The sequence below is a fragment of the Aptenodytes patagonicus genome, chromosome 6 (genome assembly GCF_965638725.1).
Source record: "Aptenodytes patagonicus chromosome 6, bAptPat1.pri.cur, whole genome shotgun sequence".
Lineage (NCBI taxonomy): Eukaryota > Metazoa > Chordata > Aves > Sphenisciformes > Spheniscidae > Aptenodytes > Aptenodytes patagonicus.
Genome location: NC_134954.1, coordinates 57921673 through 57937819, shown reverse-complemented (window position 1 = coordinate 57937819; position 16147 = coordinate 57921673). Strand labels below are relative to the sequence as shown.

The 16147-nt window shown below is 65.2% G+C and overlaps 1 protein-coding gene across 1 annotated transcript; it reads right to left on the bottom strand.

The window, feature by feature from the left end:
- Positions 1 to 871: 871 nt before the first annotated feature.
- On the bottom strand, positions 872 to 13005 carry IHH (Indian hedgehog signaling molecule). The gene is made up of 3 exons (XM_076340782.1): positions 12703 to 13005; positions 6330 to 6591; positions 872 to 3071 (listed from the first exon to the last, which is right to left on the bottom strand). The coding sequence occupies exons 1-3, from the start codon at positions 13003 to 13005 to the stop codon at positions 2410 to 2412; spliced, it is 1227 nt and encodes a 408-aa protein (XP_076196897.1). The 3' UTR covers positions 872 to 2409.
- Between the last annotated feature and the right edge of the window lie 3142 nt (positions 13006 to 16147).

The window sequence follows — 16147 nt, the reverse complement described above, 5'->3', positions numbered from 1 at the left end:
AAAGCGCCTCTCGAAAGCCTGACCCCGTGGCCCCCCCGGGGACCAATTTGTCCTTCTCTGTAATAAGAACCTAATTAAATTAGCTCAGCCGCCTCGCAGAGCCCTTAAATTAGCCACGGTGATGAGGGCCCTCGCTGACAGCCTGCTGCTGAATTGCTCTGCACTTGCCATGCTGTGGGGTCCAGGGAAAGCCCTGGGGGGACCCTGCCCCCAGCACCTCCAGGGAGACCAGGGCAGGGCAGCTTGGAGATGGGGCAGGGGGAACACAGAGGGGTGCGTGTGTGGGACAGGTATGGGGAGGCTGTGTGGGGTGCTGGCTGGTGGTCTTCCCTTCTGCTGTCATGGGGTGGAGGGGGCAAAACGGCTGGCAAGGGGCGAGGGGACAGAGTCAGCAGTGGCTAGCGCTAGTGACATTGTAAACCCAGTGTACAGGGTAGGGGGTCCATCTTCTCCAGGAGCACTGGGTTAGTGGGTGTTATGGTGATGGAGATGGTGGGGAAGGGTGTCCCAGCACAGCCGGGCACTGGGGCGATTGGGCCCAGACTGGGATGGAGAGGTGTCCCCGGCAGTCTTACGGTGGCTGTCCATCCTACATCCTGCCCCACTTGCCCTAGTTTCCAGGTGGCCCCAATGACAGCTTGGTCCCATGTAGGCTGGGTCACTCCTGCAACCTCCAGCTGCCCACCTCCCCTTGGTATGGGGGAGTGGGGAGGGAGAGCTCGCCCTTACTGGTGGGGGGCACTGGGGTGGCCAAATCTTGCTCCTAGAGAAGCGCAAGATGCCCTGCCTGCCCTGTTTATGATGGGCAGTAAGCATCCCTGATCCCTGCCTGCCCTCCCCACACCAGAGCTCGGAGTGCCCGCCTGGGAGACAATGGTTTTATTGGGCCGTGTCCCCGACCAGGAAAGGTACATCCAGTGAAGAGACAAAAATACACCTGCTGTCGGCTGCGCTTGCGCTCCCTCTCTTCGCCCTGGACAACAATCACCATAAAAACTGTGCTTTAAAATAATCTTTAAATAATTTCTGCTTTTTGTTTAAAAAAAAAAAATCACCCCCCCAACCAAACAGCTTTCCCCCATGCCCGCTCCCGTCTCACCCTGCACGCGCCCACACTGCCTCCCATCTATGGTACATACAAAGAGCAGATAAATAAATAAAGACGCGTGATGCTGCAGGGGGGACGCAGCTCACAGCCTCCCCCCAGCCCCCTTACCTTCACTAACATGGAGCCAGGAGAGGCCGAGGCTCTAGCTAGTATTTGGGGGGGACACCGTTGCTGCAGCACTGATGGGACTCCCCCCAGGTCCCGGAAGCGGGTGAGCAGCAATGAGTTACCCTGAGGGTTTGGGGTGCTGGGGGGTTGGGGAGGTCAGGCCAGGCAGGGTTTGGAGCTTGGTGAGTTTTTTTAGCTTTGGGGTGGGAAAGGCATGGCTTTGGGCTGAGCCAGCTCAGGGCAGGATGCCGGGAAGGCAAGGGAGGGAGCGCTTTCCTTCCCCCGACTCCAGCAGGCTGGGGCTGCGGCCCCAGCTCTCCCTACCCCTGCTCCCACCAGTGCGTGCCCATGCCTGGCTGGCACTTGCACCCTCCTGTCCACACACCTGCCTCCGCAGCCCCCTCTTGCCAGCCAGAGCCCCCTGTGCTGTCACAGCGTCCCCACGGGCATGCCCGGCTGGGTGGCTACCGCGCTGGCTTTGGGCAGAGCTCAGGGTCCCGCTCCCCAGTCTCTCATTCCAGCAGCACTTGTGTCACCAAGTCAGGGGTCTTGTGCCAGAGCTGTGCCAGCCCCTCCAGCCCTGCCTGTGCTTGGGCACCCCAGGCATACAGGGGCTGGTTTTGGGTGCCGCCCTGCACCCGCAGTCAGGGCTAAAGACAAGGCACAGTCCCAGTACCTGGGTCACCCTCCTCCCAGCTGACATGTCCCAGGGGTGGGAATAGCATCTCCTGCCCTCCCACCCAGCCTGCCTAGCAAAGGGCCCTGGGGCCCCCCTCCCAAAGCCTCCCCACTGGGTGCAGGCAGGCTGGGAGCCCCGCGGGAGCAGCCTGCAGCCAGGGGCTCTCTCCTCTTCCCGCTCCCCCTTGTCTATCAGACCTCTGTTGTTGGCTAATTCTGCACACGCACACGCACATCACACGCACACACACAAATAGCAGCATGTGGATCCAGCCGGGGGCACCCCCACATCCGGGGGAGACCCTTAGTGCCTCACCCCTGCCCCCAGGAACAGGAGGTGAGGAGGGGGCGGTGAGCATGGAGGACGCACACCGGGGAACCCCGGTGCCCCCCAACTGGGAGGTGGCTGTGCCCCGAGCAGGCAGGGCTGGAGGCAGCTCCCCATGGGCACCCAGCTTTGGGAGAGCTGCCCCGCAGCCACCACCTCCACCAGCAGTGCCGGCTGGGGCGCACCCTCAGCTCTCTGCCCAGGGTACTCCCAGTGGGTGGAAGCTGTCAGGGGGCAAGAGCAGCCTGCCCAGGCGGTAGAGCAGCCCCGAGTACCAGTGCACGCCATCCCCCTGCGCCCCTGGCCACCCCATCAGGCTGTGGTAGAGCCGGAGTGGCCAGAAGGCCAGCTGTGCCAGATGTTGCTCCTGCACCAGGGCGAAGCACGAGGCCACCATGCCGTCCACCACCAGTGTCCCGTGGCGTGTCAGTGGGGCATAGGCTCCCACGTCCCTCCGGTTCCGCACCCCCACCACCTCGGCGGGCTGCAAGCCACCCCCCCCTGCCGCCACCAGCACAAAATGTCCGGGGCGCACGCGGCTGGCAAAGGTGGGACGGAAACGGGCAGCAGGCGCCGAGGCGTTCTCTGCCACGAAGAGCAAGTGGGTGGGTGTCAGGGCCAGGCGCCGGGGTGGCTCCCGCGTCTCGATGACATGGAAGAAGGTGAGGGCACGGGGCTCCTTGTCCAGGAAAGCCAAGAAGTCGCTGTAGGTGGGCCTGCCTGCCCCATCCATTGCCAGCACCCGCTGGCCCGGGCGCAGTGCCCACAGCGGTGTCCGGGCACCGTCCTCCAGCGTTGCCAGCGCCCTGCCGGGGAAGCAGCCCCCCGTCTTCGCAGCGGCCGAGTGCTCTGCGCAGGGAGAGAGAGGACAGGAGGGTTACCCATCTGCCAGACGCCCAGCATCACCTTTCCACGACACACAGAGACCCTCCGAGGCTGCCCAGCTTTGCCCATCCAGGGATAACCCTGTCCTGGCATCACCAACGTGCACGTGTCCCCTACACACCCCCAGCCACCAATCCAGCCTCCCTGGGCACCTGCTCCCCCAGCCACTGTGTTACTGGGAGTGGCACTTGGGGGTTCAGGCCACGCATGGCAGCACCTGCTCCCCACTGTGGTGTCAGGGTGCTGGGACTGCTCTGCAGAGCCAGGTCTCGAAACCCTCCTGGCAGGGGGAGCAGGGCACAGCCACAGCCCTGAATGTGCAAGGCAGTGCCAGGGGCCACCTGAAGCTCAAAAGATGGGAGGCAGAGCCCTGAGCCGGTGGCAGGCTGAGGAGCAGAGTGCCTGGTCACACTTGGCAGACCCACAGCATCCCCATCCCCTGCAGCACTGGGCCTGGGTACTGCCAGGGAAGATGCTACAAGGAACTGTGCAGGGTGCAGCACCCTCCCCCAGCACCGCAGCACCCCCCACCCTGCACTGCAGCCCCGCTCCCTTCTCCCGCCTGCTCACCCTATGCTCCCTGCACCGCTGATGCCAGCTGAATCCCTCTCTGAGCTGCAGGGAGATGTCACAGCCCGTGGCCATCATCAGGCAAATGCCACCAGCCTCCTGGGCAGGGCTTCACTAGTGGTTGTCACAGTGTAAAGCACCCAGTCTCTCTGGGGCTTGTCTCCTGGGATGGTGGCACAGCAGTCCTACGCCTCCCCAGATGAAAAGATGCAGCAAGTCACTCAGTGTCGCCAGGGGCCCATCCAGCCAGACATTGGCATCAGGGGCTCAGCACTAGCAGGGGAACCCTAGCTTCCCAAGGAACGGTGCTCAGCTCCCACAGCAACCCTGGACCCCCAAGCCTGAGCAACCCCCATCTTAGGGTCTATTTGATGTCCTTCCACTATCTGCCAGGGGCAGCTCATCTAGGGTCCTGCTCCTGACCCTGCATGGTCCCAGCTTCCAGCTCCCAGTCCCCCTTGGGACGCTTTCCCAGTTCCCCCATCTAATCCCTGAGTGTCCCCACCCAGATGGCACTGCCCCCCATCCCTCCCCAGCTTCGGGCAGAGCCAAATCCCAGCCCCCAGGCCCATGAAGAGAGGCATCCATCTCTGGGACAGAATCCTTTTATTGCTCAGACGAGGTGCAGCATCCGCCCCATGCCTGCCCCAGAGGCCAGGTCCCAAATCCTGCACCCCGCGTCCCCAGGCAGGCGGCAGAGCCGTAGGGAGGGGCTGGCAGGAGGGCGGGAGGGGCACCTGGCAGAAGCGGGGGGGGGCACAGGCGCTGGGCATGAAGGGGTGTGCGGGTGCAGGGGTGGGGCTGAGGAGACACAATACATACAACAGGCCATGCGGCCATCCGTACAAAAATAAAGGCCATTTACTAAGAGGCAGGGGCAGCCCGGCTGCCCTCTGTACACAGCTCTGGGGGGTATGTGTCAGGATATGCACCCCACAGCCTCCACCACACCCCCCAGGTTCCCCATGGCCTCGGTTATAAATATGGGGGACCCAGAGCCCTGGGGAGCTGCTGGGGAGCTGCTGCGGAGCAAGGGGGCTGGGGCCAGCCTCCAGAAGCCCTCCAGGGCCTCAGGGCCCTGGTCTGCTGCCTTGGTCACGGCATCCCTCTTCGGTCAGTCCAGGGGAGCATCCTGGGATTCAAGAGCCTCTGTCCTTCTGCAGGGGCACAGCCCCACTCCTCTGGCCAGCCCCAAGACTCTGGGGTCATGGTCCTTGCTTCGGAGCCTGGGCCCACTCCTCCAGCCAGCCCCACAGGGCACCCTGGGGCATGGGAGCCCTGGTCCTTTGCCCACGCTTTGTCCCTCTTCTTCGGGGGCGCGTTGCTCCCTCTCTGCGGCACGGTCGCCCCACCTCCATCGCTGGCTGGCGTTGCGCCCGTCCTGGCATCGGCACGGGGGAGCGGGTCAGCGCGGGGGGGCAGGCTGGCGTCTGGGGGTGTCAGGCCGCTGACCGCGGGCTAGGGCAGTAGGACAGGCAGAGTGCGGTGGGAGCCAAGCCCAGGGACAAGAGACGCAGGGCAGCACCGGTGTACCAGCCCCAGCACAACTACGGCACAGCGCGCAGCACATGGGTGTGTGGGCACGTGTGTGCAGCCACAGCCCTCTCCCTGTGCGTGTGCATGCGTGTGCAAGCGCTCTGGGTACAGGCACGGTTCTCCAGCGTGGCAGCCATGTGCCGGCACGGTGCCGGTGTGCGTGCAGCCGCCGAGGCTGCCTCTGCGCCCACGCAAGCCCACTCACAGGCAGAGACCTTCCCAGCCTGTCGCGACATTGGCACACATGCATCCGGCCCCCTCCTGGGATGTGGCCGCGGGGGTGAGTGTGGCCCTGCGTGGCCGGTGCCGTGCGTGGGCCACTGCTGCCCTCTGCCGCACGTAGCCAGCGCGGCCGCTCCGGCGGGAGCTGCGCGGGGCCCGGGGCTGCAGCATCCTGGGCAGGGCAGCTTCTCCCCGGGCTGCGGGGGGGCCTTGCACCCCACGCAGTCCCGTCCCGGCCACGGGCAGGGCCTGAGAGCAGCCGTCCCCCCCTCACTACACCGCACGGGGGGGGGGGGGAGCGAACACCACCAGCGACGATAGCACCCCTCACTCCAGTCCAGCTGCCTCTGCCCCCAGCACCTCCCAGCTCTGCTCCCCTCTGCAGAAGACGCTGCAGAGCAGAGAGCTGATCCCAGGGCACCCTGGCCCGTCCCTGCCTGGGTGTCCCTGTCCCCAGCCCTGGCCCGTCAGGGCTGGACGGATGCTGCTGCAACAGCAGGAGCTCAAGAGCAGCCAGCGGTGGAGGAGGGCAGGGCTGGATGGGGCTGAGCGTGGGCAGCTGGGCACTAAGGGACTGCAAGGGCAGAGGCAGGGGAGACAGATGCGATAGGCAGACTGGGGGGACAGGGGACATGGGGTGAGAAAAGGAGAGGGGTAGAGAGGGTGGGTCAGGACGCAGGTCCGTGGGAGCTAGATGGGGAATTTGCCCCATGGCACTGCTGGCCACAGGTGTGTGACTCACTCCCCACCCAACTGTCTGCCCTAGATAGGGAAATCAGGCTGCAAGAGCCAGCACCCCCCCAGGAGCACCCCACCCAGCCAGCCAGGCTCCCAGGGCACGCCACAACGCCGGGCTGGCCCCCAGCCCCGCTCACTGCCCCCCCCAGGCCTTACCTGACTTGACGGAGCAGTGGATGTGTGCCTTGGACTCGTAGTAGACCCAGTCGAAGCCAGCCTCCACAGCCAGGCGAGCCAGCATGCCGTACTTGTTGCGGTCCCGGTCCGAGGTCGTGATGTCCACGGCTCGACCCTCGTAATGCAGCGACTCCTCCGAGTGGTGCCCGTCCTCATCCCAGCCCTCCGTCACCCGCAGCTTCACCCCCGGCCACTGGTTCATGACGGAGATGGCCAGGGAGTTCAAGCGGTCCTTGCAGCGCTGCGGGGCAGAGGGGCAGAGTCAGTAAAAGCTTTTTGGAGGGGGGGGTTAGCTGCCTGGTTGGCAGGTTGTATCCCACCATGCTTTCACAAAGCCTCTCTGGGTCCCCAGAGCCTTTGGGGACTGATCCAGCAGTGGAAGATCCGAGAACATGAGGTGCCTTGTCCATCCTGTGCCCTCCAGACTCCATGCAGTGCCCGATACCCCCTTGTATGACACAGCATCTCCCAAGTGTGTGCACCCCAACAGGGTACCCATCTCTCCCTCCATCTCTCCCCCACTTCCCGGCTCATTGAAGAGCCTGTTGGGCAGCAGAGCCTTGGTCAGGGTAAAATGCCCTCCCTGCTCCCAGGACACCTCCCCTGCACTAGCACTGCCCCAGGGGGTTTTAGCTTACAGGAGGAGGGTGCGGGAGCTGAGACCCTGCTGCGTCCTGGCTGGGAGGATCTCCCAGAGTCCCCAGCACTGTCCCCAGGCACAAAAGAAACAACCTGCCCAGTCCTCAGCACAGCTCTGCTTGGTATCACTCCTCAAGTCCTGAGGCACAAGGACACAGCGCTGGGCAGCCTTGTAGCTTCATCCAGCCTCTGCTCATGTGGCAAATGCCAAACCCACCCAAAAGCCCTGTTGTGCTGGAGCAGAAGGGATATGGGGTGAAGCCCCCTCCACCTCTCCCTGCCACAAAGGCTGAAAAGCCAGGTCTGAGGAACAGCAGCAGATCCCAAAAGCCCCAGACCTGGTGGCCACAGAGGTCACACAAGCAAGGCAACTGCCCTGCCTCATTCCCCCCATGCTGCGGTCCTCCCCAGCAAGCAGAGGGATGCCAGCCCCGAACGCCTTCACTGCAGCCCTCCCAGCCTCGGCCTGCGCTGCCCGCTTCCCCCAGCCACAGCTGCATCTCAGCGAGGGACCGAGCCCCTGTGCGCTTGGCTTGCAGAAGTACAGCCCGCACTTGTGGTCCCTTCCCCTGCTGCAAAAAGGATGGAGGAGAGCTAGAGAAGGTGTGGGAAAAGCAATACGGGAGCTTCTACACAAAACCAGGTGAATGGACTGTGAATGTGCAGCCTGGAAAGGAGATGCTGGGGGGTCCCAGGGAGCATTATAAAATCAGAGTGAAGGACAGACCATTCAGGCCAGTCCTGGGAGGCATTAAAAGAAACGACTGGGCAGCAGCCTAAAAACCAGCCACCACGGGGGACGTTTTTGCGTGATGCCCAGCTCAGCGCTGGAACTCCCCACCACGGGATGTCATGGGTTGTGAGACACAGTCACGGTGAGCATGAGCCAGGGCTATAAAACCTGACGCTGGCTACACCTCTGGGCTCAGAAATGCCCCAGCACTGGTTCTGCAGCGAGCTGCCCCCCAAAAATGTGGGCCCTCACCCTATCCCCAAGTACCTGCTCCCGTCCAGGGGAGATGGGCGCTGCTGCTCTCGGTGAAACCCGCTCGTGCTTGGCAGGGTCCGGGCCCTGGGAAGGGCAGTGCCAGGCAGGCCTTTGCCCCTCATGGGGCGGGGGAGCACCTCTGCCCTTGTCCCACGGCTCCCTGGGTGTGGGGAGATAAGCCAGGAAGGTGTTGGACAAACAGTTGCCAGGTAAGGGGAGGAGGAGGAGGGAGGGGAGCGACTTTTGTCCCCGTCCAACACAACCATGGTGCCACTTGGCACATGGCACAAGCAGCTCCCAAGGTCCCTGGCCCCACGGGGACCTCGCAGAGAAGGGCAGCAAGGCGGTTCGGGGCTGGAGGCAGGCAGGGGGCCCTCAATGCCTCCCTGCATCCTCCAGGCCATCACTCCAGGCGTCCCCTTGCCACTGCCACACCAGCACTCTGCTCTGGGCACCCCTCCTGCCCTCACTGACAGCCCTTCTGTCCCCCGGGGGCACCCTGCCCGCACACAAACACCGAGACCCTCCAACCCCTGTCCCCTCACCGGGGACACCGCCTGCCACCAGCCCCTGGGGCAGGGCCACCCTTTCCTAGCGGGACCCACCTGGGCTGCCTTGTCCCCTGCATGTGCCTCTGCCAGGGCAGCCCCAGCCCAAGGGTCCCACCTTCCCCTCCCTGCCCGGGGCAGCGCCCAGCTGCCTGCCTGTCCGCCCGGCTGGGCACACAGCGGCAGGCAGGGCCCCGGAGCACCCTGCCCCCGGGCTGCCGAGACGGGCGGCTCTGCCTGTGCCTTTGGTGGCCAGCAGGTGTCAGAGCACGGGCAGGGAGCGGGCAGGGACCGGCAGGGAGCAGGTACCGACGGGCAGGGTGCAGGCAGCGACGGGCAGGTAGCAGGTACCAATGGACAGGGAGCAGGCAGGGACAGGCAGGGAGGGTCGGGGAGGGAGCAGGTGCTAACGGGTGGGGAGCAGACACGGGAGGGCAGGGCAGCAGCGGGCAAGGAGCAGGCATGGATGGGCAAGGAACAGGCAACTATGAGGAGGGAGCAGGCAGGGATGAGCAAAGATAAGCAGGGAGGAGGCAGTGATGGCAAGGGCAAGCAGGTGGGGATGGGAGGGAGCAGGCACAGGAGGCAGGGAGGAGACAACAACGGGCAGGGATGGCCAGGGATGAGCAAGGAGCAGACAGCAATGGGCAGGGGGCAGGCATGGGTAGCAGGGAGCAGGCACAGATGGGCAGGGACGGTAGGGCACTGCCTGCCCAGGGGCTCTGCTGCCTGCACAGACAGGTAGGGAGGGACCAAGAAACCCTTGGGCATGGGCTGTCCGCAGGCTCTGTGCTTGCTGGGGGGCTGCAGGGAGAGCCCACCTCCTCCCCACACACAGCCCAGAGGGGCTACAGCATCCTCGGGGACCAGGGTGACCATGCCTGCCTGCGTGGCATGGTCCCCCTCCTGCCTGGGGGTGAACACAAAGTCTCGCAAGGTGATGGCAAGGATGTGGAAATGCCACTGTGGCCCACGGGCCCTGCGGGGCCCAGGCTGGAGTGGGATGTTCAAGCTCAGCCATGTGGCATGGAGTCCTGGCCACGGCTCACCAGCCCCAGCGCTGTTCTGGTGCCCAGCAGGGAGGCTGAAACCCATGCAAGAGGCATATAGCAGGGTTTGGGGGGAGGGCGGGTGGTGACAGTGTGTGACGGGGAGCACGGCTTGTCCCTGTAGTGGTGCAGGTGACTGGGCATCCCCAGGCCAGATACAGGACGGGGCCCTGTGCCACCACGCTGAGCTGGGTGGCTCTGTGCTGTCCCATGCACATCACAGTGGAGACCCTGGGGATGTTGGGCTGGGCTGAGCAGAGATGTTCTCCCCGCTGACCAACATTGGCATCTCCCTTCTTGTCTCCAGACTGGGGACAGAACCATGTCCTGTGGGGGAAGCCAAACCCCTTTAGGGGAGGCAGCAGGTCTGGAAGGAAGGGCACAGCTCCAAGACGGGGCACAGTCAGCAGAGACCCCAGGGCCATCTCAGGGAAGGTACGCGGGATGCTCAGGTGTGACCACAATCTCAGCAGCGAGGTTGTGGATGGAGTGTGCTTGGCCACAGCTACCCCCATATCCAGAGCCTCACCAGGAGAAGAGGGGTCCCACTAGCATCTCCCCCCCCAAGGTGAGGTTTCTTCCAAAGGAAGCCAAGACTCCTATCCCAAGGTCTCCATGAGAAATTCCTCACCACTGCAAGGATGGTCTCCATGCCAGTTGGGCCAACAGTGGCTGCAAGGGGTGATGGCTGGGGTAGGGAGAGGCTTGGGGTTGGGACTCCATGGGGGCAGGGGGCCCGGGACATTCCTGGGCCAGGCTGCCGGGGAGAGGTGAGGCGGGCTCTGCCTCCAGCCTTATCTCAGCACCTCCGAGTGGGACCAGCGAGAGCAAACACACTGGAATTCTTGAGGAAGATGAAACGATAAAGGGAAGGCGGGCAGAGAGCAGCACTACCCACCCCCCCAAGCAGGCGGCATCTTCCGGCTGCCTGGGACACCCAGACCCTTGGACTTGGGGAAAGAAAACAGGTTTGAAGTGAGTCAACAGCAGTAAAAGCCAGCGCACTGGGGGAAGGGACAAGGAGTTGGGCCAATGGCCTTTCCCAACCCATAGCAACACAGGGCATGGTGCCAGCGCCAGAGCTCCTACGTCTGGGGACATCTCCCACAGCCAGGGGCCACAGGACAAGCCCAGAGGGCTGTGGGATGGCAGCAAGCTACCAGAAGTCATGCCACCTCCATAGCAGTGGGGACAATTCCCTGCAGAGCTGCCCAGGGCACCATGGTATCCATCTGTGCATGGACATGCAGTGGCCAGGGATCCTGCTGGGCTAAGAGCCCTCATTTGGGCATGCCAAGAAGACCAGGGAGCTTCCAGGTACCCTGCTAACAATGCAGCAGGACAGCGGGAAGTGTGGGGCTGACAGGTGGGACACAGAGTCCTCCCTCTCCCGGGGTGCCGGGGGGCACTGGCTGGGTTAGGGAAGCCAGTGGGACCACTGTCAAGAGCAAACACAGCCAGAAGCACTCTCTTGCCTCCAACTCAAGCAATACGATGTTACCCGCTTCCCCGATGCATGGACCAGTGGAGCTCACCACTTCCTCAGTATCCCTGAGGCTGTTCCCCAGGGGATGTAGGCTCCAGCCCAGCCCCAGGGCTCCAGTGACAAGCAGTCATGACTTGTGCAACTCCCCAAGCTTGGTGCTGCCTCACAGCGGGTCTTGGTCCCTCTGCTGCAGTCCCCAGCCTGAGAAACACCCTGGACCATGGCCTTTGCCCTCAGGGACCTGCCCCCGGGGCACATGGGGTTGCAGAGCCGTCAAGCCAGCACCCAAGCCACTTCTCCTCCCGTTGTTACCAACACCTCGTCCAGAGACCATGGCCAGAGCCCCGCTCAGCGCCTGCCACCACGGCCATCCACACTCACCCACCTGCCAGCCCCAGACCCGGGGGATGCAGTGGTCAGCGGGGCAGCCCCAGCTCCCCCCTGCCTCCCCTGGGAGCTTGCTCGGGCTGTAACCCAGTGCTGAGGCTGGTGGCCAGGTTTCTTAGCAAGGCCATGCGGCTCCTTATCTGCATTCCTGAAACCCTCAGGCATTCTCCTGGCAATATTAAAACACAGAGTAACCTTCGTCCAGCATCACCCCCCCTCCACTGCCGTCCTCTGTCCCCCCCACCCCTCCTTCCCGCTGGCCCAGGGCACTCGTAAGCTGACTGCAGCAGGGCATTTGCAACAACAGGTTGTCCCCGTCCCCGAGCGCAGCAAGCTGAGGGCAGCCCCCATCAGGCACCCTTCACCATCCCACCCGGAGACACGCGGGAATGGGGCACTAAGGCACGGCACAGGGTTTTGGCAGCAGAGCGGGACAAGGACAGCAAGGGTGCTCCTGGAGCCCAGCTTGCTGCTCTGCCTACTCCCCTCCCTGCCAGCACACCGGGCTCTGCTGTGCCTCTCGGCTCCAACAGGCAGGCTGTCTGCTCTGCCAGCCGGTAGGCAGAGCAGAGGGGCAAGGGCAGGACGGGTGCAGCGGGGCAGGGTGCTGCCCGATCGGGGGACAGCGCGGCACAGCACTGCCGGCTCGGGGGTGGTTTGGCAGGATGCTGCCGGATCGGGGGCCGGCAGGGCAGGTTGCTACCAGATCAGGGGCAGCGTGGCATGGCTCGGGGAGCACCAGGGCAGGCTGCTGCCAGCTCAGAGGACAGCCGGACATGGGTTGGGGGACAGGAGGGCAGGTTGCTGCCAGCTCGGGAGGCACAAGGACACACCTCGGGGTGCAGCAGGCATGGGTGCCACCGGCTCCGAGGGGCAGCGGGGCAGGGTGCTGTCATCCCGGGGCACAGGGTGCTGCCGGCTTGCGGGTCAGCGTGCTGCCGGCTCCGGGCGCAGGGTGCTGCCGTACCAAGGCGCAGCGGGACGGGCTGCTGGCCGCTCCGGCTCCGACGCGCCCAGCCCAGCCGAAGGGGCAGAGCTTTGCAGCGCCCGGTGAAGGCAGATGTCCGAGCTGCACAGCCGGCAGCCCGGGCCGGGCACCGGGATGCCCGGGACAGGACGGGGAAGCCGCAGCGCCGTGTCCCCCGCTGCTGTCCGCGCTGCCCCAGGAGAGCGGGGCTCAGGGCGCTCCCGGGCAGCCCCGGTGCCCGCAGGTGCCCGGCGCGGGCAGGAGAAGCGGGCGGCGGCGGGGCCGTACCTGGGTCATGAGCCGGTCGGCGCCGGTGTTCTCCTCGTCCTTGAAGATGATGTCGGGGTTGTAGTTGGGCGTGAGCTCCTTGAAGCGCTCCGAGTTACGCGCGATCTTGCCCTCGTAGCGGCCGCTGGCCCCCAGCGTCTTCTCGGGGACGTTGGGGCTGAACTGCTTGTAGGCGAGCGGGATGAGCTTGCGGGGCGGGCGGCGGCGGCTGCCCACCACCCTGCCCGGCCCGCAGCCGCGCACGGCCGGCGCCAGCAGCAGCGCGCACCCGCTCAGCAGCAGCAGCAGCCGCGCCGGCTTCATGGCGCGCCCGGCGGCCCCGGGGCGGCCCGGGGGACCGGCGGCTCCGGGGGCCCCGCTAGGCTCGGCCGCCGCTCCCGCCGCCCGCCCCGGGGCTCCCCATGCGGCGCGCAGCCGGCGGGCAGGTGCCGGTGCCGGTGCCGGCGGCGGCGGCGGCGGGGCGCGGCGGCTGCCCGGCGCGGGTGCGCTCCGGCTGCCCGGTGCGGCGGGCCGGTGTCGGCCCGCTCTGAGCAGCCGTGGCCCGGCGGCGGCAATAAATAGGGAAGGGCCGTTTGTTTTGGCAGGCGAGCGGCCGCTTGCGGGGCGCGGGGCGCGGGGCGCGGGGCTCGGCGCTGCCGGAGCCCCCCGCGGTTTGCGCCCCGGCGGTCAGCGCGGCGGGGCTGGAGCCGGAGCCGGAGCCGCCGCTGCCTCCGCTCCCCGGGCAGGAGTGAGAGGGGAAATTGAAGAGATCCGGGACCGGGAACCGCCAGGACCGCACCCTGCCCGTGTCCCAGCCTCCCAGCGCCCTCCCTCTCTCGCCTCCTCCCCGCGGAACCTGCCCCGGGCCGCCCGCAGCCTCCTCCCCCCGGCCGATCCCCGCGGCCCGCAGCCCACCCCGCCGGGGGTGCCCGCCGCCACCTGCCCCCCGGGGCAGCCCCGCCGCCGCCCCGAGGCGCGCCTGGTCCGCCGCACCCCCCCCCGGGTCGTCCCGCGGGGACTCCCCCGCGGCGGCGTGGGCGCGGGGTGGCACCCCCGGGGCTCCGGCCCCCGCCGCGCCGCCTGCTCGCCAGGGGCCCGGGCCTGCGGGCGGGGATCAAACAGAGCAGGGAGGCAGCTGGTTGAAATTTAACCACAATATTCTCGCTCCCCATTGTTTCCAGGGAGGCCCGATATTTCCACAACAGGATTATGGCATCTGATTAACTCGCTGAGACAACAATGAGGGGCTGGGATGGGCTTCCCCTTCTAGCTGCCAAAAGGGGAAAGTAAATACAACACCCTGATTTCAGGAGCGAGGGCTTGCAGGGCCCCCCCGGTTCCCCCCCAGCTGTGTGCCGGGGAGGGGTCCAGCAGGGCTCTGCTTGCACCCCCTCTGGCTCCTGAGGACCTTCTCAGGTAAGGCAGTGCCTTGGGATGCCCCTGCACACACAACTCTCTCAGGGATGTCCCCTCGCCAGCTCTTCGGTGGGCACAGGGCATGGGTCACTCCTAGGGATACACAGAGAGGCCAGGCTGGAACAGCTCGGCCAGAAGTCCAGCTCTGGCTGCAGAGCTGTGCTGGCCTCAGCAGGACCAAGCAACTTGGGCAAGAGGGATGCAGGCTGGGGAGCCAGTAGCACCCGTGGGCTTGGGATGCTGCTATCCAGTGGCCCCAGTGGACCATTTTCTTTGCAGGAGCTGCAGGCAAAGTGCAGTTGGCCAGAGGTGTCTCCATCAGGTTTTTGTACTCAGTAGCCACACTCCATCAGGTTTTCGTACTGGTTTTGGGTACCAGAGCCTCTGTGAAGTCCTGCTGCTGTGCAGGATGGTGAGGCTGTCCTGCTACTCCTGCACATGATGGAGCAAGAGGGTCTGGCCAGCAGCCCCAGGCCACCCCACTTCCACATCTGTTCAGCTGATCCTTCCAGTGGAGCATCCTTAAGGGCATCATCAACAGAGAGAGCAGAGGGGACGCGTCACAGCACCACTCCCCATCCCTGCCCCTGGCTTCCCAGGGCTGCAGAAGGGGCACAGTTCTATGTGCATCACGGGCACAGGAAAATTGGAGCCTGGGCTAGGACCACAGGGTCCTCCAGGCTGGTTCACACTCCCACCAAAGGAATGAGCCCAGCTCCTCACCTTGCTCATCACTGCCATGAGGTAGTGGGGAACAGGATCATCTGGGGTGGTGCTGGGTCTGAGGTGCAGCACATCCCCAGGCAGAAGTGCCCTATGTCTGCCGGTGACCAAACCCAGACCTCCAAATAACCTCTGCAGGATGCCAGCATGCAGCGTGCATGTCACACACATCTGTCCCCCTCCCAGCAGCTCTGGGCTGACAGCAGCCTTGCCCAGCCCTCACTGGTACAACATTCATGTCCCACAGAGGCCCAGGGCTGCAGGCAGGGTGTTGGGTTTGTCTGTGAGAGCAGCTCCTACCCATGCAGGAGCCCCAGCATCCTGCATCAGCTCTGGCCACAGTGAGCAGTGACAGTGTCCTGTCACTGGGTGCAGATTCCATCGCCTCCCAATGCAGCAGGGACCTGCTGGGCTGGCCTGGCTCCTGCACGGGACGTGGGACACAGGAGAATGACTCCCACTCATTAACAGCTCTGTGATGATGAAGGGCAGCCCCCCAGGAACTGCCCCAGCTCCAAGCACCCCTGGTCCTGCCCCAGCCCTGCTGCCCTGTGCTGGTGGCAGGGGCGGCTCTGCAGCTGGGAATGCTGCCCCAGCCCTCAGCAACCCCTTCCAGGGGCACTGCGGCAGATTGTGGGAGCACCGCTGCCTACGGCATCGGCATTCCCAATACCAGCCTGTGTCCCTGCCAGGCAAAGCCTGCTGGCACATGGGGCCAAGTGGGACAGGAGCCCCAGGTACGATAGGGCAGCCAGGGCTGGGTGTGCGGGGAGGGGGCTGGAGGCTGCGACAGGTTCTGTCGTGGGGCGTGAGGGGGGATTTCTGCTAGGGGGGGGCGGGATTTCTGCTCGGGGACCTGGTGGGAAGGGACGCTTGCTGCCGCAGCACTAGGTCACAGGGAGGAATTACCTTCCAGTGGAGGTGGGAGAGATGCAGCGTCCGTCCCTGTATCACACAGCATCTCCCACAGCGCTCAGCCGCTCTCAGGCACTCCCGGGACGCCTGGCCACCACGCACTGCTTCTGCCTGCGTCCCGACCGTGCCCAAGTCCCTCCTTCCTCTGCACCTCGGCTTTCCCCCCCAACACATCCCCCTATCCCTGCCCCGAGCGGGAGGGCAGCATCCCGCAGACACCTCGGGGGGGCTCCCAAGGCTGCCCGGGGGAGGGGGCACGGGGCTGGCGCAAGGCCCCGCAGGACTGCCCGGAGCCGGGCACCGCGCCGGGCTAGCGGGCGAGCGGGCGGCGGAGCCGGGCGATGCAGTCTAGGTGGTGCTATTTCTCTATTTTTGCACTGGAGGGGTTTGGGATTTTCCTCTCCCTATTCGC

Excerpts from the sequence above, each read along its gene's own strand:
- IHH (XM_076340782.1), bottom strand. The coding sequence starts at position 13,005 with ATGAAGCCGGCGCGGCTGCTGCTGCTGCTGAGCGGGTGCGCGCTGCTG. Across the intron at positions 6,592-12,702 it reads CCGACCGGCTCATGACCCAG|CGCTGCAAGGACCGCTTGAA; the intron begins GTACGGCCCCGC and ends TCTGCCCCGCAG. Across the intron at positions 3,072-6,329 it reads CCACTGCTCCGTCAAGTCAG|AGCACTCGGCCGCTGCGAAG; the intron begins GTAAGGCCTGGG and ends CTCCCTGCGCAG.